The sequence below is a fragment of the Myotis myotis genome, unplaced genomic scaffold (genome assembly GCF_014108235.1).
Source record: "Myotis myotis isolate mMyoMyo1 unplaced genomic scaffold, mMyoMyo1.p scaffold_m19_p_18, whole genome shotgun sequence".
NCBI lineage: Eukaryota > Metazoa > Chordata > Mammalia > Chiroptera > Vespertilionidae > Myotis > Myotis myotis.
Window position 1 is genome coordinate 41,029,330 of NW_023416322.1, and position 23,838 is coordinate 41,053,167.

A 23,838-nucleotide genomic window follows, 5' to 3' on the forward strand; every position below is an offset into this window, starting at 1 on the left:
TTGGGGGCTCTGGTGACCCAGGCACCCTGACCCTTAACTGCACTCGGCATTGAGTCCTGGGAGAGAAACACCATGTTGAACTTGTTGGGGCGACACTGGTGAGTAAAATTACACGGGTGTCAGGTGTACCATCCTACGACATGTCAAATGCATGTTGCATTGTGTTCACCACCCCAAGCCATGTCTCCTTCCGTCATCATTTATCCCATTTGCCCTCCCTTCCTCTGGCAACCACTGTTGTCTGGGTCTACGAATCTTTCTCTTTTAATATATATTTTTATCAATTTCAGAGAGGAAGGGAGAGGGAGAGAGAGAAACATCAGTGATGAGAGAGAATCATGGATCAGCTGCCTCCTGCACGCCCCACACTGGGGATTGAGCCCACAACCCGGCATGTGCCCTGACCAGGAATCAAACCGTGACCTCCTGGTTCATAGGTCGACGCTCAACCACTGAGCAACACCGGCCGGGCATGTCTTTCTTTTTTCTTTGCTTTAATCCCTTCACCCTTCTCGCCCAGCCCCCAGCCCCTCCCCAGCTGCCAGTCTGTTCTCTGTATCCATGAGTCTGTCTCCACTTCGTTAGCTTATTTTGTTCAGCAGATCCCACATCTACGTGAAATCCGATGGCCCTTGTCTTCCTCCGACTGGCTTGTTTTAAAGTTGGTGTCTCTGTCACCTCTGAGCCCTCCGGCTCCAGAAGCTCAAGGTCACGCTAGGGACGCAGAGGTGCTCATGGGGGAGGGGGGCTCCCTGCCATGCCTGCCATCTGTCCCACTCACTGCGCTCTCGGGCGGTCACGGTCACCCCTGGCTGCGGCATCGCCCACCCAGAGGGGTTTGTGGGTTTCCTACTGGGCACCACATCCTCCATTTCATCTCCTTCTTCAGACTCATGACGGCCCCGAGGTCAAACATAAGAAGGCCCTCCCCCACGCAGAGGGGAGGAAACAGGAACACAGGCATATGTTTCGGACTCACACTCGCGATCCGGCAGGAAACCACAGCACGGCCCTGGCCCAGGAGGTGCCCGGCTGCCAGGCAATGGCACACCCAGAGCAAGGGCTGGTGGCCCTGCCGGTGTGGCTCAGGGGTTGGGCGTCGACCTAGGAACCAGGAGGTCACGGTTCAATTCCCGGTCAGGGCACATGCCCGGGTTGTGGGTTCCATCCCGTGGGGGGCATGCAGGAGGCAGCCGATCCATGATTCTCTCTCATTATTGATGTTTCTCTCTCTCTCTCTCCCTCTCTGAAATCAATAAAAACATATTTTTAAAAAGAAGGAAGGAAGGAAGGAAGGAAGAAAGGAAGGAAGGAAGGAAGGAAGGAAGGAAGGAAGGAAGGAAGGAAGGAAGGAAGGAAAGGTCTGGTGGCTGCACCGCACTGTGAATGTGCCTAATTCCACGGCACCGTACACTTAACACTGGTTAGGAATCATCGCAAGAAAAAAGCATGTAACTATGTATGATGATGCGTGTTAACTAGGCTTTACATCCAATTTGATCGTTTTCAGAGTTTTCCTCTGGCATGACCATCCTTCCTTCTTTCCTATTTTGTCATTCCATCTTCCATTCATTCAGTAGATGTTTATGAAGCACCTGCTATGTGCCAGGCACAGTTCGAAGCTCGATGCTCAGTGTTCAGACACTGAAATAGTCCCATTGTTCCACAGCCTGGCAGCACCCCACCCCTTCCACGCTGACCACACCTCATCTCTCTCCTGGGACGCCCCCCACCCCGGACGTCCCCATGATTCAGCGTGGCAGGAAGGCTCCATGGTGACCAGCGTCCAGTCGGAGAATGCCTGGCCCTAACCCTTTGTTGAATATTTTATCACCTCCCACACACAGCAATGCATGAAACCAACAAGGTCCCTGCCTTCTAGTCCAGGAAAGAGATAATCAACAAGTAAATACACACATGAATCGGATAACTCCAGACACGGTGCGACAGAGAACATGAAACAGCCAAGGGCAGAGGGTGGCTGGAGGCGGGGGAGCAGGGAACACCTGAGAGAAGGCTCTCTGGGGAGGGACCATCTGAAGGAACCAGGAACGCAGAGGGCGGGGGTGAAGACGCTGCAGGTGGGAACAGAACTGGCAAGGCCTTCTTCTGGGAGCACACTCTGGATCCCATGGGTGGAGGACCACTGGGATGGGAGCATCTGTCTTTTTAAAAGATTTTTAAATTGACTTAGAGACAGAGTGACATTGATGTGAGAGCGAAACATTGGTCAGCTGCCTCCTGTGCGCCCCCTGCCAGGGATGGAGCGTGGCATGTGCCCTGACTGGGAATCGAACCCACAACCTTTCCCTGTACCGGGCAACACCCAAACACCTGAGCCTGCCGCCAGGACTGACGGGAGGAGGGTGAGCCAGGAGATCAGAGAGACCAGAGGCAGACAGGCTGGCCCAGGGAGGACCTCAATGGCACCGGTAAAGAGGTCGGACTTTATGCCATGAACTGAGCATCGTAGACGGAGCTGAAACAGGGCAGTGACACGATTCCATTCATGCTTGTGAAGGGTCACTCTGGCCCTGGATACAGGAAGGAATGTGAGGGGGGGTGGGGCGCTGTGCTGGCGTCCAGGTGAGCAGCGGCCGTGGCCGGCCGGCTGACAGCAACAACGTGCGGCAGTGATATGTTTGGAGGCAGAGCTGCCCAAACTGATGAGTGAGAAGAGGAAGGAGAGAAATCAGTGTGACAAGTCTCCTCTGGGCCGGCACGCTGCTGACGGTCGTCCACTTCTTTACTGCCCTGGCCGGTCTGGCTCGGTGGATAGAGCGTCAGCCCACAGACAGAAGGGTCCCGGGCTCGATTCTGGTCAAAGGCACATACCTCCATTGCAGGTCCATCCCTGGCCCTGGTTGGGGAGCGTGGGGGGGCAACCAATGGATGTGTCTCTCTCACTTTGATGTTTTTCTCTCTGTGTGTCTCTCCCGCCCTCTTCCACTCTCTCTATAAATCGATGGGAAAATACCCTGGCGTGAGGATTAGCAACAACAAAAGGCAAGGACTGGGGGAGTAAGAGGGTTGTGGGGAGAAGGAAGAACACGTGTCAACGGTCAGTTTCAGGTGAGCAGTAACCAGCCCCGGGAAGTGAGAAGGGAGATGCCTGCAGACGCGGCTCCCGCACCCCTGGACGCTCCCGCCGGCGGCCTGCCTGTCGGGGCTGCTCTTAAAATAAAAGCAGCAGCCTGGCCGGCGCTGCGAATCACCCCAGTCTCCTCGGAATTGAGAGGAAACTTAGAGGCCACCATATCCACCCTCTCGTCTTTCAGATAAGAAACCGAATGAAGCCTGGCGATAGCGGACTCCCCCCAGCATCCCAGAGCCACGCGAGCGAGAAAGCGTTTTTCTGGTTCGTGCTCAGGACTCCTCGTACCCACAGCCAGGCTGTGCCCAGAGAGCAGGGGACAGAGGGACCAGGAGGGATGGCCCGAGGCTTCCGGCTGCCCCGTCAGCGGGCGGAGTTGGCATCTCGGTCCTCGTTCCCAGGCTGCGTCCGCCCATCACCTGGTCACCGTGCTCAGCCTGCACCTGCCTCGGCTGAGTCTCCCCAGCACACGGCCGGGCTGCACCCCGCGGCTGTGGCCCCTGAGGCGGTGGGGTGCCTAGGAGCCCAGCCTCCCCCGTCAGGGTCTTCAGGAGGCGCTGACCCTCCCCAAGGACGCCGGGCAGTGACGCCTCTGCCCCTGCCTCTCCCCTAGCATCTTCCTACCTGGCCATCCCTCGTCCCTAAGAAGCTATTCGAGGTCGCAGATGTGGTTGAAGTCCGGATGGCTTGTCTTCCAAGATTCTGCCCCAGCCCTGCATGTTACAGAAAATTCTAGAAATGGTCACATCCAAACTCGGTCGCATGCATGTTTCCTTTCAGTGCTCACCGGGGGCGAGACGTCTCATCCAAATGAGCTTTGGGAAGTTTCATCTAGTTATGGGGAAAGCTGTACTACATGCGGGGCTTCTGGTGGTTTGCCTCCTGGATGGGGGAGTAACTGGGCTGGTAAAAACGATTATCATCAGCCTCCCATTCACTCTAGAATTTCCTTTCATCCAAAAAAGGGACATTTCAACAGCCTTTTCATATAATTTTTTCTGGAAATATCCTCTCTGGGTATTCTTTTTGTTATAACACCTGCACAGCCCTGGAATCGCAGCCACATACCGCGGTTCTGAGATTCTGCCATCAGCTACAAAAATAAAACCCAAGAGGGAACAGCCCATCGGTACCAGGTCCACTCTCTCCATCCGATCAGCTCCCAAGCTGCCAAGAATCCCCACCGCGCCCCCCGCCCCAGACCGCAGACAGCGGGGCCCGGGGCCAGGACAGCGTCAGCACCCCGTCACACGGAGCAATACAAGTACTTACGGCATAAGCACCTATCAAAAATGCTGCGTTTGCTCTTTTCCGCTGGTCAAAGCAGGTGTAATGCACTATTTTCTTTCTTGATAAACTGTATGACTGGAGAGAGAGGGAGAGAGAGTTAGGGTGGCCACAGCCACAGGTGGACAGATGCGAGACACACCCTCTCTCTCCTCTCCGCCACGGGCCCTGGGGAACCCGCACACCCTGGGTTTCTATGGCGTTTGGACGTGAGTGGCGGGAGTGGAGGGTTCCCAGCTCGGACTCTCTGCAGCTCATCACGATGGAAGAGCTGGCACTGGACCACGTATGTGTCTCCCCAAGAAAGGAGACGCATACATTGGAAATAACTGAGTCACTAACTAGCATCTTTACCGGAGAAACCATTTCTGAAGATTTACTCGGATCTTCCATGTAAAGTCCTTTTCACGTCCCACCCCCCACACACGCCCAGAACAACGGTCTACGCCGTGCACATTAGATAGTTGGTTCTGACACGTGCCCACGTTAACGAGAGCACCGCACTCATGCCTTCCTTCTAGCGTGTCCTATACGAAGCCCCTCTTCATGATCTGGAAACAAATGGTCAATAGAAAAAGATGAACCATCAACAGGATTCTCTCAGCAAACATCTTAACACAACAGCCGTGTATTACATTCACGGGCTCAAACAGGTATTGAGCACCTGCTGTATGCCAGGCAATATGCTGCGTGCTAAGCATTCAGCTAAACCCAGAATAAGCAACATGGTGTGTGTGCACATGCCAGACAGGAAAAGAACTGTGCAAATAAGAAGGCCTGTTAAAACGAAATCAAAGCACTAATCAGAACTCAAACATAAAACGTGGAGCTCAATAACATCCTCAATTTCCTCATATTTCCAATATTATAGTATTTTTTCTTGTTGTTAGTTCTCACCAGAGGATATTTTTTCCATTGTTTTTTTCAGGAGAGTGGAAGGGGGAGGAAGGGAGAGAAAGAGAGAGACATCGATGTGTGAAAGACACATCCACTGGTTGCCTCCCGTACACACCCCAACCAGAGGTGAGGAGCGAACCCACAACCCAGATCTGTGCCCTTGACCGGGAATCAAACCCAAGACCCTTTAGTGCGAGCGGCAACGCTCTAACCACTGAGAACACCAGCCAGGACCCAAAGTTATAGTATTGTGACGAACGGTTTTCACAGTACAGACGCGTAAGTAACAATACTTATCCATAAACTCACACCGACGGTAAAGCAGCTTGCGATACCTTGCACACTGACCGCCGCACACAGAATATCTGCGCTTAGAGACCCCTTGGGGAAGGAACGGAGCCCAGCAACCTGCCTGCCTTTACCCCCAGCACGTCAAACCCGCGGCCACGGCTGCATGCCTCGCTTATTTGGCCCGTGTTCGCCTTTGAGTCTGACATGCTTGCTTTACCCTCATGTCCTCCCAGGAGGAGAAACCCGTCCAACTCAGAAGTCGTCCAAGAAGGCCCTGTACATTCTCGCCTTCACCCAGGACCCAGGGAGCCCAGTCCAGAGCCCTCCCACCCGGGCCGGGCGTGTCTTTGATAACCAAGCCCCACGTGTTCCGAACACGGCACTGTCCTTAGCAACTTTCAAATATACAATACAGTATTATTAACTATAGTCACCAACTGACCTTACAGTAACTGACCTGTTTAATAAGTTTTCTATCTGACTCTTAGGAATAGTTTTAAAACTGCTAGCATTTACCTTGCTTGGGCGTTTTTGGAGTTCAGGTGTTTTTCTCAGTTAATCTCAAAAGCACTCCAGTTGAGAAATACCTGCTCTGTGAAGCCAGGCCAGTGTCTCCCAGGTCAGACCCGTTCCTACCTGAGGAACTCAACCCAACTCCAGGTGAATGGTAAGGGGGAAACGGTGTGAGCTGTCTAACTTCCCTCCCTGCCCCAGCCAGGCCTCCCTCTGCTGGGTCGCCCTGCCCCAGCCTTACACCACAACACCGTTCAGCAGAAGACCATCTGGCACTAGAAGGACAATGTGCAGGCATAACAGAGCCTCTTTTATCACAAAACCTTTTGCCAGTTGCAGGTTCAATCCCGGGTTGGGCACATACGGGATGCAACTGATCAGTGTTTCTCTCTCACATCAATGTTTCTCTCAAACAAACAAACTGAGCATAAATTCAAATTTTTAAATAGCACTCATGCCCCCAAAACAGGTCTGTGGACTGCACGCAGCCTGGGCACCCGTTTGCTGAGGCTGGCGTGGGTTACGGGGGCTGAGCGGGTCGTGTTTGCTCTATCAGCGAGAGCGGAGCCCGAGTTGTGTGTGAAGCACAGGCTGAGAGCGGTAACAAGGGGCGCCAGGCACTAGCCTCGCAGCGCTCGGTCTGATGGATACCTGATGCTCAGCAAGGGGAAATACTGGCCAAGGCTGCCACAAACGGACCAGCAAGGGCCAGTGCTGACCTTCATGACAGGTACGGTCATGTTCAACAAGGGAAAGAGCCCTGGCCGGTTTGGCTCAGTGGATAGAGCCTCGGCCTGCAGACTGAAGGGTCCTGGGTTCGATTCTGGTCAAGGGCACATGCCCAGGTTGTGGGCTCGATCCCCAGTGTGGGGCGTGCAGGAGGCAGCCAATCCATGATTCTCTCTCATCACTGATGTTTCTCTCTCTCTCTCCTTCTCCCTTCCTCTCTGAAATCCATAAAAATATATATTTTCTAAAAGGGTAAAGAACGAGTAGATAAAAGGTGGGACTTGGTATTGCCTATCTATCAATTCACATCCTGAAACCTCCGGACATCCCCTCACCTGCACTGCTTCCCTGAGCGAGAGGCAGAGCTACAGCGCTCTCCTGGGAACGGACAGGCGTAAGGACGCACAGACACGCTTAATGGCACTTGTAAACCAAAGTCCCATGAGGGCGAGGACAGAACAGCACAAATCAAGGTGGAGGCCTCGACCTTCCTGTCGCGGGAAGGAGAGCGTGTGACCGGCTGACAGGCCGCGTCCTAGTGGAGTCACTCCTGGTGGAAAACCAGCCCCGGCGACGAAGGGCGAGGTGGGCCACAGGCCTCCTCCCGATCGCAAACGGCCCGGCCGTCCTGGGTGCTGGTGACATGCACACACCATGCTTGGCTCAGGACGGGAGGTCACAGACCATGAGCCGTTCAAAGCCTAAAGGTGAGGGAGGCGGGAAGCTCGAAGCCAAAACGCAAGAACAAACGAGCTCACGGCCAAATGAGAGCAGCGGTGTCTTCCCTCGGGGAAGGCGCTTGCATGCGGGAAAGTGAAGGCTCCCGGTCGTTGGGTGAGGACACCGTGTTTCGTTAGGCTGTGCCTCGGCCTGGCTGCAATGAGGAGACACCAGCACGGCCTGGGGCATCTGCTCATAAACCAAAACGCAGCCATGCAGCCCACACAAGCGAGCTCAGCCGGAGACGGGGTCAGGTTAAGTGGGTGACGGCCCAGGGCCCGGTGACCGAGGCGCCATTCTCTTCCAGGTGACCAGGCTAGCCCAACCACGGCCGCAGCCATCAGCGTCCCCATAGCAACAGCGGTCATCTCTCTGCAAAAGCCATCCAATGTGCTAACGGGTCCCCCTGTGCGCAGCCAGCGCCTCTACACGGTTTACCTCCAGCTTGCCCAGGAAAGGGATGTTCTTGAACAGTTTCGCTGGCTGCACACAAAACAAAGCACAGTTTACGTCTTCGCGCGGCGCTCCCATGCAGCAGGGGGAGTGGTTTCAGCAAAAAGGGAAGGGTGGCCCATTTCGTCCCACACCCACTCCGTAACGTCCGAGTCAAAAGATCAGAGAACAGCGGCTCGTGGACATCATGTGAGCAGGCTGATCCCACGGTCCAGCACGTGGGGATGCTCTATAAAGGGGGCTCCTCTCGCCCGGCCGGCGTGGCTCAGTGGTTGAGCGTCGGCCTCTGAACCAGGAGGTCACGGCTTGATTCCCGGTCAGGGCACAGGCCTGGGTGGGTTGCAGGCTCGATCCCCAGTGTGGAGCGTGCAGGAGGCAGCCGATGGATTATTCTCTCCCATCATTGATGTTTCTCTCTCTCCCTCTTCTCCCTTCTTCTCTGAAATCAATAAAAATACTTTTATTTTAAGGGGGGGTTCCTCTTGCTGGGGATTTCTGAATGGCCATAGGGGTCCCAAGTCTTACAAACTCCATGAGAGCTCCCTACCACGTGAATTCATGCTGCCTCGAACCCCTGACACCTCTATAATCCACAGGAACTGCCTCCAGAAGGTAGCTCACTTCCCCCCCCCGCCCCCAAAGCCCATGACCTGAGGCAGAAGATAACCTGGTGAAGAAATCTCAACATGTTTTCTGTGGTTGTACTGAGAGGGTGGTCTGATCATTATATCAAAAGGGCTTTTGTGTGCAAGCACCCGATACGGGGGCGGGGCCGGTTCCCAGCTAGGATTACGGCGCTGATTCACTCAGCATCGGGGACATGCGCCGGGCCGCCATCTGCCAGGTACCTCTGTGCCTCAGCACAATCGCCCGTTTCACCGGCCCGCCCCTCCCCACTCCACCTGAGAGGGCCCCGGGGCTCCTTTGTACATTTCCCATTACATTTCTGTCAGTATGCTTTCAGACCTTTAAAAGCAGTCCTCGGGAGCCTTGTAATTGGCCCGAGGGGTCATCAGACCAGGTTTCTGGTGTGTGTTTTAAATCACTGCCCGAGAATGTCCCCTTTTTCAGTAATACTCTTAGATTTCCCCTACACCCCCGGCTAGGGCTTTCTTTTTCTCCGGGGAAAAGTGAAATCAATAGTTAAAACTGTATTAACTCTTTTAGAAAAAGCTGGTTGAGCCATATCATGTTTATAAAACTTCCAGATTATTGAATCGGTAACAAAGATTTTCTTAAATGACTAAGTTTGAAGGAGGTATTCTGTTTTTAAAATACCACTTCTGCCCGGCTGGTGTGGCTCAGGGGTTGAGCATTGACCTATGAACCAGGGAGTCATGGTTCAATTCCCGGGTTGTGGGCTTGATTCCCAGTGTGGGGCATGCAGGAAGCAGCCAGTCAATGATTCTCTGTCATCACTGATGTTTCCATCTCTCTCTCCCTCTCCCGTTCTCTCTCTGAAATCAATAAAAATACATATTTTTTAAGAACCACTTCTTAGTCCTCTGTGAGTACAGGCTACTCTTTTGTAAGCCCTTATACTCCAGCCCAGCGTTAACACTGTCTGTGCAAACAATCCCTTTCAGAACCTGTTGGAAAGCTGTGAATCCTCTCTGAAGAAAAATGTAAATGCACCAACACTTAGCTTAAGTTCAGGAGTTTTTGAATCCCTTGGAATATCAGATTAATAATGGCTGGTCTAGCCTACCAATCATCGATGACATTTTTACATTAAGTAACATACACAGATTTACAAATTGTTCTCATTTTAATATATTTTCCCTCTCCTAGTTCCCTCATTATGGTAACTATTGACCAGAAATAGCAAACTATAACCCATTACTACTTAACTCTTGTACTTACACTTTTTAACGTCTAGTTTAAAATAAGAAACGAGGGGGTGGGAGGTGGTTTTGTTTGTGATGGTGGTTTCTAGTTTTTAGTTTTTGAATCTAAGCCGATGTTGGATAGAGAATTTTCTATTCTAGTCAACTTAATTAAAATGAAGGCCATTGGGAATAAAATGCCTACTAACATACACACACAACAAATAACAAAAGCCCTGGCTGGTGTGGCTCAGTGGGTTGAGCACCATCCCATGCACCAAAAGGTCACAGGTTCTATTCCCAGTCAGGAAACATGCCCGGGTGGCAGGCTCCGTCCCCAGTAGGGGGCGTGCAGGAGGCAGCTGATCCATGATTCTCTCTCATCACTCATGGTTCACTCTCTTTCTCCCTCTCCCTTCCTCTCTGACATCAATAAAAATATATTTAAGCCCTGACCGGTTTGGCTCAGTGGATAGAGCGTCAGCCTGTGGACTGAAGGGTCCTGGGTTCGATTCCAGTCAAGAGCATGTACCTTGGTTGCAGGCACATCCCCAGTGGGGGGTGTGCAGGAGGCAGCTGGTTGATGTTTCTCTCTCATCGATGTTTCTAACACTCTATCCCTCTCCCTTCCTCTCTGTAAAAAATCAATAAAATATATTTTTAAAAACATTTAAAAAATAGACCAATGTTGACTATATGACCCAAATTCCATGATGACTGCCAGTTCATCACTCTTACTTGGCTGTAACTCTACCAAACGACATTCAGGAAAAACTGAACTCCTGGTCGGACAGGAAAACGTAGGTTCCAGAGCTCTGCCGGGCAACGCTGAGCCCCTCCACCCGTCCCGGGGCACCCAGGGTAGCGCAGACGCGAGGGCTCAGAGCATCCACCCGGGAGCGAACCGGATGGGCTCAGAAGGACACCGAAAGGCTGGGTGCTTCCTTCCTCAGATCCCTGCCCAGAGACTTCCTTCAGCTCCGGTGCCAATTCATCCCGACACATGAAAGGGTCGGCACGCCCTTCGGGGGGGACCCATTGCAACTTCTGCGGGGGCTTCTCCCATGAACTCCCAAAGGCCAAGATCACCGCCCGACGGGTGCGCCCGCACTCCCGTCGGCCAGAGCTCACAGTTCAGGGTGTCGAGACCAGAAGAGAGACAGCACCACGATACTCACTTTCAGTTTCTTGTTCAGCTTACAGCAGTATCTGTACACCATTGCCAAGTTCAGAGGTCCGAAATCTGCATAGAAACTGGGATTAAGACAAACAGGGAGTTAATACACATGTCATTGTCAATCACACGTGTGCTCATTTTCTTTTCATTAAAGCTGCCATCGAATTTCAGTTATCTTCAGGAACAGGGTCAGTTTATAACGGATTCACAGAAATCCAAAGGACAGGCGGTCTCAGCGCACAGGCACTCGGGCACAACAACCAGCATCTCACAGGGGGCCAACCGGACTGCTCTGCGTCCCCCTCTCTTTCTCTCTCTAACCTGCCAGGACCTTCACCTGCCAGGCAATGAGCCCCACGAACACAGCACGCATGTGGCCTCCGCTTGCCGCCGGGTGTATTTCTTTATCACCTCCTGAGTCACAAAGCTCATGGGCCCTGGGTTCCAATTCCAAATACTCCACGCAAACCTCGCTCTCCATTCACCCAGTGGCCTCTGTTCATTCTCCCTGGCCTCTGTAATGTGTGACTCACCGGCTCATCTCCCTCTCTCCACCCCCTGACATCTCCAGGACACGGTCATCAGTCCGAAATCACCCATAACCCCGAGGAAAACGGCTCCTAACCTGACGCCAGCACCCGCCTTTTCCATCTTCGACTCCCTGCTCAGCCTCGCACCCACAGGTGCTCCCACCACCTGTGTGAGCAGCACCAAGAGCTAGCTAGCCCGGCCAGCATGGCTCAGCGGTTGAGCATCGACCTATGAACCAGGAGGTCCCAGTTCAATTCCCCATCAGTTCACACACTTGGGTTTTGGGCTCCATCCCATTAGGGGGCATGCAGGCGGCAGCCAATTGATGATTTTCTTTCATCATTGATGTTTTTCTCTCTCCTTCCTTCCTCTCTGAAATCAATTTAAAAATATATATTTTTTAAAGCTAGCTAATATTAATAATAGGAAGAGAGCAAAGGGGAGGCCAGACATGATCCCCCATGGCCATCTGGGCAGCTTCACCAGGAAGCTGCAATGTCACACTCCCCAGGGAGCCACCGGTCCACTCCCCCCAGATCACTGGGGAAGGGGTCCAGCAAAGGGGGAGGCGGGCGCATGCGCAGTAAAGTCAGGGTGACACAGGGGAGGTGCTTGTCTGTCAGTCTAACCTGGGAACAAAGATCATTGGCTGGAGGGGCAGAGGCCTGCAAGCACGTGAAATCCTGAAATGGTCATTGGTTACGCTCCTAATCATAACCCAAGACGGAGAGTTCTCCCTCCTGCCCCTTGTGCTCCACTGCTGCTTCCTGTGCTCACTTCCCTTCCACACCAATGAACGAGTGAACAGACGCCCTCACCTAGCTGATGATGTGTTGTTGTTTTTAGCAAACTCTAGTCTAAGCAGTTCCATTCCCGAGGAATCACTGCTTAGAGCACGGCGGTTCCTTATTTCCCATCCCAGAAGTTTCGTCTGAAAATGTTCAACTCCTCGGCCAAAAGACGAGCTACATTCCAAACAATGCTCATTCATTCAACAAAATGTACGCCCACCAACTGAGCAAGGCAGTGCCCATTGGCACATTTTTCATTGACTTTACTGGGGTGACACTGGTTAATAAAAGTGTATAGGTTTCAAGGGCCAGTTAACGTATTAATCCAAGAATGTTGACAAGACAAAAAAAAATTTAACTGCTTTATAAATAGATGAAAAACAAGGCACGCCAGCTCTTCAGTGTCTTCCCAGCCCTGCTGATGTTTGTCTGCTCGCTCACTCGCTCACTCGCTCACTCACTCATGCGGGGTCTTTACCGAAAGCCGGCTGACCGCCCTTCCCTTACCCACAAGGCGCTCACCACCCAAGGACACGACAAGCCAGTGTATCATTCCAGTGCTACAACGGCTGAGCCGCAGTGGCCTCCGACGCAGAGGGGTGTGACACCCGTGTAGGCACGTGTACATAGAAATCGTGGCTGACATTCACCCGCCCGGCCCTCTGGGCCACACACACTGCCCAAAGGCCTCCCTATCCCCGGGCGATTATCAGCATCCCTCCAGTCAGACAATAAAGCTCCTATACCTGGCTGAGACTCCGAACAGTCAGGTTTCAAAAAAGCCGAAATTGCTCAACAAACACTGACCTAAGATCAAAGCACCGCCTGAGTTTTTGCCGGAGCCCTCCCGGTGCAATAAGCCACAGTCGCACGGACACTGGCCCCCAGGGAAGAGACTGCACGTCCAAGAAGTGCCCAGAGGGAAACTGGGAAGCAAGGGGTCTGGTCCCCCCTGGATGCCTCGTGTCCCTGGGCTGGTGTCTCTGCCTGTTGGGCCTCCACATCCTTATCTACCAAATGAGCTGCTGAATTCATGGCTTCTGAAGTTCGTTCCTGATATTAGGTGGTCTTACCCGCACGATTTCTATTCTATCGCGTCACATCGCCATTCTGGCCGCTGTATGTATTTCGGACTATTATGTATGATCGTATTTAATTTACACATCACATGGTAGGTGAAAAGGAGGTTCTATGGAAAGTAGCCTCTGAGCTGATGTGATCATAAATTCCTACCTGGGCAGGTCCTGGAGGGTAGTCACGCCCCAGACACGGAACGTTTTTAGTAAAAGGTTTCTCTTTGCCTCGAGCAAGCCCTGTCCCTTCTTCTTGTGCCTCTAGGCTAACATGCCTTTGAAATAAGTGAAAAACCACCGTCCAGAGAGCACAGAGGTTACTGTAACTATCCTGGAATTCCAGCCCGCCTCGCTTTCTCCCACCCTCCTGGGACCTGCCTCCCTTCCCTCCGTAACTCCGAACGCACTGCTGTCTTTCCCTGCAGCATTTCAGACCTGCTTCCCGCACTGTCATCCGTGTGGCTCCAGGACATTCTTGTAAAAATCCTCTCCAAGCCGGGACGTTTCGTGACCCGGGGCAAGCAGCGGGGCCACCTCAGGCTTCCGCTGTGGCTTCTGCACAATGGGTTTGGCCTTCAAAGCCAAGCAGCCGGTTCGATGGTATCCATCGGGGTCTGCGAGTCTGTGACCTCCTCCTGGGAGCAAGTCAATTAATGACAACCCGCTTGGAAGCCGAGACAGTGAAAACAAGACTCCAGGAATGCACTGGGGAGGCTCCATTCCCTCCCACGGAACACTCTCAGGCGGCGTGGGTTAACGCCTTCGTCAACCGCAGGATGGAAGGCGAGTGGGCCACGCAGACGGGAGACGAGTGGCTTTGGTACAAACCAGATTGATGAGCTCGGCTGATGTGGCTCAGTGGTTGAGTGTCGACCTATGAACCAGGAGGTCAGGGTTCGATTCCCGGTCAAGGCACATGCCCAGGGTTTCGGGCTCGATCCCCAGTGTGGGGTGTGCAGGAGGCAGCCGATCCATGATTCTCTCTCATCATTGGTGTTTCTCTCTCTCTCTCCCTCTCTCCCTTCCTCTCTGAAATAAAAAAACAAAACAAAACATTTTTTTAAAAAAGGAAAGAAAAGCACTAAAAGACACAAGATGTTTAGCGAACAGACACGATCTGCGACATAAGCAGAGAGCCCTGATTCTTTGGTGGTCCTGAAAATATTTAGTTGATTAATAAAATTCAATGTTTTAAGTAAATCAAAGCCAATGCTCGAAAGTCTGTCTTTCAAGAAGCCATGCATCCCACACATAGCGAGCCCAGCTCCATCTGGGAGCCAGAAAGGAACCTGAGACAACGCGGCCCACCCACCTCCCCAGACTTTAAAGCAAGAAAGTATCTCAATATCCCGGCCAGCATTGTCTATTTCCTGCTGAAAGACACAAAGGACACAGATCCTCTTTGCCTTTCATTACAGACACACACACCCTCTTTATTTTGTCTTCCCCCCCCAAAATCAAACAAAGCAACAAGACATCCTTCTGATGTGCATACAAGGCCTACGTTAAGGTGCCACTTTCTCCCAATCACCCAAAACAGAACCCCTAAATTTACCCTCCATTCCCCTCCCCCTCCTCCTCCTCCCCCTCCTCCTCCTCCTCCTCCTCCTCCTCCTCCTCCCTGGTCATCTGGTCAACCGGTCAACCTATCCTTTCTAGCCCCTCCCCCACCTGGCCTTTCTGTTCCCATTGCTACAACATAAGGCACCCAACCGGCCGGCCACCACCCGCCTGCCTGCCACCGGAGTGCTGTGCTGAAGCCCAGCTGTGGTCGCTCTCTCTGCCACTCACATACCAGCATAACCGAGATCCAAACGCCTTCCCCTAACGCGGTCCCAGCCGCGTGCCCAGCCTCGCCTGTGACCCCTCTGCATCCAAATATTCCGCCTCCCCTAACAGAATCTCGCTGTTCCCAAACACTGACTTCTTTTTCTTTCTTTCTTCCTCCCTCCCTCCCTCTCTCCGTCCCTTCCTCCCTTCCTTCCTCCCTTCCTTCCTTCCTTCCTTCCTTCCTTCCCTCTCCCCTCCTTCTTCACTCACTCAGTCATTCAGCTAACATTTCCTGAGCACCATCTGTGTGCCAGGCACTGTGCTGGGTGTAGGGAGACAACAGTAAGCAAGTCGGGCAGTACTTGTCCCCACAGAGACCATACATAGACCCTTTGCTCTCCCACACCCTGCAAGCTAGTTCAGACGTCGCTGTGACGTCATCACGCTGGCGGTAGTCACCTCTCCCTCTCTGGGACTCCTGCACGTACATTTGCGGCTTCTGGCGTTTATTGCCCTGTGCATGTGTCCACTTCCTTCTCTATGTCTTCGAGTGGCCCCAAAGCAACGGCGTGGCGCTCTGCAGGGAAACCTACCCCATCTTGAACCAGTGTCTTCTGTAGCAGTCTGCAACCACTCCCACGTTTTAAGGCAGCGGTTCTCAACCTGTGGGTCGCGACCCCTTTGGGGGTCGAACGGCCCTTTCACAGGGGTCGCCTAAGACCATCCTGCATATCAGATATTTACAATATCATTCATAACAGCAGCAACATTACAGTTATTAAGTAGACACGAAAATAATTTTATGGTTGGGGTCACAACATGAGGAACTGTATTTAAAGGGCCAGAAGGTTGAGAACCACTGTAATGGATGCTTTTTTCATGTCCCATAAACATGTGTAAGTGTTTTTGTTTTGTTTTTCATCACAAAGGCGTATGGAGCTGTGGCTAAGTAAAATTCATTGACTTTGGGCTCCTGAATGTGTTTATGAACTTACAAATGAGAACATCTTACATCTTAGGAGCCTGCATCGAACAAAGAGCCGCCCTGTGGTGATGTGGGCGGGGCCAGCTCCCCCCCCCACACACACACACACACACACACTCCCCTGCAGCCCATGTGGGGCTCCCTCAGGCTGCCTGATTGAGACCAGCCTCTTTTAATGGAGCCCTTAGCAACTCAGTTAAAATCTGCCTTTTCACCAGCTCTGTGGGAAGGGGCTGATAAGGATTTGTCCCCCGAGGATAAGACACCCACTGTGAGTGCCAGGGGCCAAAGCAGCAGGTGTTTGCATAAACCAGGGTCCAGGTTGCAGCCTCTGACTCCCGAGGGTCCCAGCCTCAGGCGCTGCCTTCCTACACCTACCCAGCGGGCAGACAGTCACAGGCACAGGTGCACAGCCACAGGCACACGCCTACAACTCGGTGCGTGGGCCTACAACTCGGTGCGTGGAACAGCATGGACAAAAGTGGCCCCGAACAACATTTCTGATTATCCTTGCAAGGCTCCGTGTTTAGGGGGCTCCTTGGGGGCCCCAGTGTGCTAGACTATGCTGTCATTTTAATCCTGATCTGCGAAATCCTGGCCTGGGGAGATAATGGGTTGCTTTCTTAGCCACCGCATTTTACGCTCGGGCCTGGATAGGAACATGGTCAGTGTTCTTTACAAAGCGAGCAAAAAACCCAGACTTTCGTGGCTAATGAATTGCCTTCCGTGCCCACAAGGCCACTGTGTGACCTTTTCTCCACCCACTTCTCAGGCCACTTCAGTCATGAGAGCCACCGTCCTCCCTACCCACCGGCACAGTACACGGCCGCGCCCACCACACCCACAGCCTCAGAGGCGCTCGCCTTCCAGGTTCACAAGTAACGGCTGTGTCTCCAAGGCGGCAATCGAGCCTCGCGGGCAGCACTGCGTTAAACCGGTGGTTCCCACGTGGGGCGCACGTCCCCCCGAAGGGCAGTGTGATGTTTAAGGGGGGCAATTCGAGAATGAGTTATTCACGGTGAGTTTTTTGTATTTCCTATGGTTCTAGGGGCCTCATATACAGCATATAAATATGTATTGTGACATATTTATGCATTTTGGTTCTATTATATGTTTTGAAACTTTAGTTGCTCTTTTTTCATATCACTTCATATGATTTTTTTTTTTTAACCATTTCTTAGGGATTTCTTCCTCATACTTGAACAGTCCTTTCGTTCTTGTATTTTTCTCTCTCGTGGACGCCATGTTCTTTGGAAGCTCGTTTAGGCCAAGGTCGTGGCCTTCTAGGCTTCCTCCACGTGAACGGGAGGCTCACTTTTTGAATAATGAGAATTCTGTGTCACGTGGGGGGGTGGGGGGGCATCAGGGTTTTAGAGATGCTCTGGTGGGGAGTGGCCATAACAGGCTGGGAGCCACTGCGTTCAACACTCGGCGGGTGGGCACCTGGCACAGGACTGGGCAGGCCTGTGGTGCAGGTACGCTCCTCTCCTGGACACACCTATGTTCCCATAGGACAGCTGAGACTTGTCCCCCACCAGCCAGGTCACCATGACATGTCCCTCCAGGGCCTAGCGGTCTCTCTCCTCTGCTTCCAAGAAGAGGTGTCGCCAGCGAGCTGGACCCCACTGTCTGTGTCCTCGCCCTGTCTCCTCCCTCCCCAGGGTGTCTGTTCTCTTTCCCTCTGTCCCCTTGCCCTGGCCCCGCCAGGAAATGCACATGCTGATCAGGTCTTCTTCCTCCCTCCCCAGACCTCACACCATTCTCACTGTGTCCTCCTCTCTTCGGGGAACACTCCCGAACTTAGGAACTTCAAGTGTAGCCCCCGGCCAGCGTGGCTCAGTGATTGAGGCCTGACCTCTGAACCAGGAGGTCACAGTTTGATTCCTGGTCAGGGCACAGGCCCAGGTTGTGGGCTCGATTCCCAGTGGGGGGTGTGCAGAGAAGGCAGCCAATCCACGATTCTCTCTCATCATTGATGTTTCTATCTCTCTCTCTCCCTCTCCCTTCCTCTCTGAAATATATATATATATTAAAGCCAAATGAACTAACAGCTGGAAGCACCTAAGACAGACAGCACCTGTCATACGTGTAAACGCACCATAAACGCTTGCTGTTATTCGCAGTGAATGCAGACCAGGCGCACCGGGACCTGCCCTCTGGGACACGTGCCTCCTCGCCTCGCACTCTGTCCACCCCCAGCAGACGTTCCGGTTGCAGACTGCACACCCCACCTGGCCTGCATCCACACCAGGCAAACTGGAGGGCGTGCCGGTCCCTGGGCAGCCTCCTCGCCCTCGCTCTTCTCCCTCCTGGGGTCTCTCCTCTCACATCTGGGTCTGATGAGGCTCCAGCGGCCTCCCAGCCAACCTGGACGCCCCCGTGAACCCCGCCCCCAGGTGTGCGCCCGCTGCCGGTGAATTCCTCCCAGCCCAGGGCTCAGTGCAGGCCCCTCATCCTCCCTCCACGCTCGGAGCGCCTGGAAGGCGATGTGCACATTCATCATCGCTCACTCAACCTCGCTGCGCTGACAGCGTCCAGCCCCTGCCCTCGGCTGCGGTAGGACGCAGTTGCGGGGGCTCAGAAACAGCCACCACTGGGCCAGGGCAGCCGGGCACATCAAGCCCAATGGGAAGGCTCTGCCGTTCCGGAGGCCTCATCCCAGTTCCCACGGGCATCAAACCTCACACTAGGGCCCTGGCCAGTGTGCTCAGTGGTTAGAGCTTCAGCCTGTAGACTGAAGGGTCCCAGGTTCCATTCCCATCAAATGCACATAACTCGGTTGCAGGCTCGATCCTCAGCCCCCGTCGGGGCACGTGCGGGAGGCCACCAATCGATGGGTCTCTCTCACATCGATGTCTCTCTCTCCGCGTCTCTCCCGCTCCCTTCCACTCTCTCTACAAACCAATGGAAAAATATCCTCTGATGAGAATTTTTAAAAAAACCTCACACTATCAATGGATGGTCTCCCTGCAAGTCTTTCTTTAGGAGGCAGCAGAAATAAATATGAGAGGGATGCTGACTTGTAGCCCTACCCTAAGGTGCCAACATGAAGATCACACCAAAAAAATGGCCCTCGTCCACCGGCCCGAGAATCAGAAGCCCACCGAGCCGTGCGGTTAGTTGGCTCAATGTCGTTTTCTGCTGGGCCCACCGTCTGGCAATCCCAAAGGAAGCCACTCGGGCCCCAACTTCTTCAGATTCACCACCTCCGGTGCGTTAGTCATGCGGAACTGGCCATAACGGCGCATGCACAGTCCCCTACCCACAGTCACTGCCCGGGAAGTGCCCAAACCCTGAACTCGCCAAAGGAAAGCCTCAGCAATGCACCATCCCAACAGCCACCCGGTAAACACTGCGGGCAGGGACTTCACCAGGTACGCAGGTCGGGAACAGGCCACCTATTCCTGGCTCGGCCCAGGAGCCCAGCTGCAACCTGACACCAGGCCTCAGCCCTTCGCTGCAGCCACGGGGGCATATTCACAGGCCCCTTCATGCCCACCCTCACCCAGCCTCACAGAGCACCCTGCTCCCGCCCCTCTGCCTCGGGGAGACGTCCCCGAGACACCAGGTCAGAGCATCCCAAATGCGCGTTTGTTTTCCCTCAGATCACAGACAGGCTCCTGAAGGTCAAGGACACTCACTCTCGGGATGCCGGGCGGTGCCCACAGATCCTTGGGCAGAGCTGCCCAACTCCCTCTCAACAGGACAAGTCCTAGGAAGCTACCTAGAGTGACCACGGTTCACTGAACGATGCTCATCTCATTGCACATGTAGGTACGACAACAAGAAAGTAAAAGGACGTGGACGTGTTCAGTTGGAATAGATTAGACGACAAAATATACGAAACACCAGCTTTGTTTTTTTCCTAATTTTTAAATTGATTTTAGAAAGACAGGAAGAGAGAGAAACACTGGCCTGTTTCTCCACTCATTGGCTGGTCTTGTCTGTGCCCTGACTGAGGATCGAACCTGCAACTTGGTCTAGAGCAGCGGTTCTCAACCTGTGGGTCGCGACCCCTTTGGGGGTCGAACGACCCTTTCACAGGGGTCGCCTAAGACCATCGGAAAACACATCTATAATTACATATTGTTTTTGTGATGAATCACCATGCTTTCATTATGTTCAATTTGTAACAATGAAATTGGGGGTCACCGCCACATGAGGAACTGTGTTAAAGGGTCGCGGCATGAGGAAGGTTGAGAACCGCTGGTCTAGTGGGATGCGGCTCTACCCCACTGATCTACCCTGCCCAGGGCTACACCAACTCTTTCAATAAAAGGACATACTCAAGTCCATTCAGTCTTCTTATTCCTTATTATCTGTTGCTTTTATTGAAGAGAGGTTTATCTCTATTTAAGTTGTTACTATACTTATTATTTATTAAGGTATCTTCTTTCCGGCTGGTCCTTCACAATAAACAGGTCCACACTCTTATCTTACACTCTCAACCCAAATTCCAAAGCAGCAAGGTAGCCAAAGAAAGCAAATCACACCCCTCTGCCCTCCGCAAAGGCAAGGCGAGGAACACTGGGAGGCTCGGAGCACCCAGGAAAGTAACGCCCTAAATCAAATTTTAAAAAAAAATCTCCTCACGCACAGAAAACACTTGAATCCAGCTCAGCGTGTCCCACTTTCCAAAACAACAAGCCGCACCAGCGAAAACACCCTGAGAGCCAGCAGCAGCCTGTGGCCGGCGAGGCTGAAGCCCCGGGGACACACACTGCCCCGGCCTCCGCTCGTCCCGGGGCCAGCGACAGGCCACGACAGAGTCCGGCAAGGACCGACGGCGGTCTCCCCGGCCCTGCTCTGGGAGTGTGAATCCCCAATTGCAGTCTGTCCTGGTGGTCAGAACTAGTACAGACGGACAGAGGACTGAGGTGTTGACAGGTTCGCATTATCTTCACTTTCAGCCCTGGCTGGGTAGTCAGGTGGTTAGAGCACCCTCCCGCTATGTCAAGGTTGCAGGTTCGATCCCCGGTCAGGGCACATTGCATAAATAAGTGGAACAACAAATCGAGGTCTCTCTCTCTCTGTGTCTGTCTGTCTGTCTCTCTCTATCTCAAATGAATACATTTAAAAGATAAAATAAAGGTATGTTCACCTCTCCCCAAGCACCTGAGCCTTAAAACAACTGGTACTGTTACTTGCACCGTTAAGGAAAAGTGACTAAAACAGCCATAAAGATAGTAGCGTTTCCTCACCAAACTACAAGGTTGAGAAGAGAGAAAAAAGAAGAAAAAAAAAAGCAGAAACTTACTTTTCATAGACCAGCTCCTCATCGATGGAGAAATAGTGGATATGTACTGTGCTTTTTGGTCTGTTCCTTAATGTAGCAAAATATAAACGATCTGAAAGACAAGTTTAAAAGATGGGAGAAACGTAAGAGAAGTGGGGAAGCTGGCGGCGGGGTGGCCACACACACGGGAAGACCAGAATAACAAGCGCTGCCCAGGACTTAAAGCCGTCAGCACGCGGGCTTCTTGCAGAAACCTGATCTCGCCCAGAAAGCGAGAGACCCAAGGGCACGGCCGTCCCAGAGGCACCCAGGGCACCCGAGGGAGGGAGGCACTCTGCGGGGGGCAGGGCACCCCGTCGCCCTCGGGTCAGGCCAGCGGGGAGCGCCTGGAAGCCGGGGTCCCCGCAGCACTGGCGACGCACGTTGGGTTCAGAAATGTGCAGCCGCAGGAAGGGGAAGCGAGGCGAGCCTTCCCCTGCAGCTCCGGGGACTCGAGAAGAGGAAGGGAGGAGAGACGCGGGGTGTGATCGTGGGGGGTGGGGGGGGGGCTGAACACCGAGGCCACCTAGAGTGAGACCCAGGCGCCCCAAAGGGTCCCCCGCAGCGGGACGCCCGCCCCCGCGGCTGCGTGCGGAGCGGGGCAGGAGCCGGAGCTGTCCCGGGACCGGCGGGAAGGCCACCGGCGGGAGCTGTGGAGGGACGAGGGACGAGGGACGCCAGAAAGACAGAGAAGCCGGAAGCAGGGGGTCCTGGGGGACAGGACCGGGGCGAGGGGGGCTGAGCGCGCGCGCCGGCTGCAGGGCGCAGGGGGCCCGGAGAAGTCGGGGCGACAAGTGAGGAGTTGGGGGGAGGGGGGTCGGAGGAGGCGGGGCGGCTCCTCACCTTTCATGAACTCGCAAGCCCCGATTAGTTCCCCTGACTCCGCTGCCATCTTAAGCGAGAGGCGCACGGGGGAGGGCTGGGTCGTGGCCCGCGGAGGACACCCGCCCCCCGGCGCTGCCCCGGTGCCCCGGACCCGGGGGGCTGGCGGTCCCGAACACCGAGCCCGACCGCGAGGGGCGGCGGGCGCCGAGGGCGGAGGCGGCTCGGGGGTCAGCGCGCCGGGCGCCCCGGGGACATTCCGTGGGGAACCCGAGCCCGCTCCGCGCGGGGCGCACACGCCCCGGGCTGTGGCCGCTCCGATCGGGACCCGGCTGCCGCCGCTGCTCCGCCGCCACCGCCGCGCCTGGGACACGCAGCGCCGCTCGCACGGCCGGGCCGAGTGTCCTCCCGGCTCCCGGGGCGATCATGGAGGAGCCGCCGTCTGGCCCCGATCGCGCCCGTGGCTCCTCGCGCGGCAGCGGGCAGGACTCCGGTGCCCGGGGCTGGCGGCGGCCGCCCGGCTCCTCCTGCGCCGCCTCCTTTCAGCGGCAACTCTTCCTCCTCCTCCTCCCCCCGGGCCCGCCCCCGTCCGTCCTCCCGCCCGCCCTCGGCCCCTCCGCTTTCAGGGCTCCGCGGCCATCCCTTAAAGGGACAGCCGGCCGCTGGCTGCGCGCCGCCCGCGCCGTCGCCAGGCGCCCCGCGGGTCACCTGGAGCCGGTTGCTAAGGCTTTGTTGCCGTCCGCCGACTGCGGGGCGGGGAGCGCCCGCCGGGCCCGGGGCGGCCTCCAGACCTGCCATTTATGAATGAAACGGGGGCGCGGGGGCGGCGATGCGCAGCGCCGCTGCCTCTCGGCACCCACGTTCTTCTAAACTCTTGCACACGCGCACACACACACTCACACACACACACACTCACACACACACACTCACACACACACTCACGCACGGAGACCTCGGCTCCCCGGGCCCGGCCCCGCCTCGGACGCACCTCCCTCCGTCTGGGCCGTGAACCCTGAAAGCAGACGCGCTACCTCCGAACTCAGAACACCTCGAACTGGTTTCCTCTGCGCATACCGCGCCCTGGGAGGATGTGCGCTTTGTTCTCATGGGGGCAAACGTTCCCATCCGGGGCCCCACGCGCTCAGCCTCAGGCCGCCCCTGGGGCGCAGAAAGCATCACAAATGCCCACCTTTACATCGCCGGGCCCGGGGCGGGGCGGGGCGCCGGGGGGCGGGGACCGGGGACCGGGGACCGGGGGACAGGCCGGGAGGGGCCGCGTGTCCTCGGGGGACACCAACGGAAGAGTGTCTTCCCGGCGCCTCGGCAGAAGCGCGCGGGGGCCGGGTCCTCCCCCAGAGGCCCGGGCGGGTTTCTGGGCAACTTTCAGGCCGGGTGTCCCGCGGCCGTGCCCCGGGAGAGGACCGGCTGGATATGAAAATGGCGCTCCGGACCATCGTCAGAAGAGCATGCGCCCTGAGTGGTTTGTGCAGAAACGCAGAGGGGCCGGCGGCGGCTCCCTTACCCACCCGGGGAGGAAGGGGGCGCGCGTGGCCCCAGCCGGCTGGGCGGCAGCGCGCGGGGCGGGCGAGTCTAGCTGGGCTCTC

The 23,838-nt window shown here is 54.8% G+C and overlaps 1 protein-coding gene across 4 annotated transcripts in view; it reads right to left on the reverse strand.

Moving 5' to 3' along the window:
• The window catches only part of CDC14A (cell division cycle 14A), a 64,662-nt gene extending 41,875 nt beyond the window's left edge, over positions 1 to 22,787 (reverse strand). For 3 of the 4 annotated variants that reach the window (XM_036343353.1, XM_036343352.1, XM_036343351.1), the window contains exons 1-4: positions 22,256 to 22,787; positions 21,395 to 21,485; positions 10,989 to 11,064; positions 4,367 to 4,459 (exon numbers count right to left, since the gene is read on the reverse strand). In XM_036343353.1, the coding sequence (XP_036199246.1) occupies positions 4,367 to 4,459; positions 10,989 to 11,064; positions 21,395 to 21,485; positions 22,256 to 22,304 (309 nt within the window). In that variant the 5' untranslated portion in view covers positions 22,305 to 22,787. Of the gene's footprint in view, positions 1 to 4,366; positions 4,460 to 10,988; positions 11,065 to 21,394; positions 21,486 to 22,255 lie in introns of those variants that run through there. The other variant, XM_036343354.1, reaches the window with a different exon arrangement.
• Between the last annotated feature and the right edge of the window lie 1,051 nt (positions 22,788 to 23,838).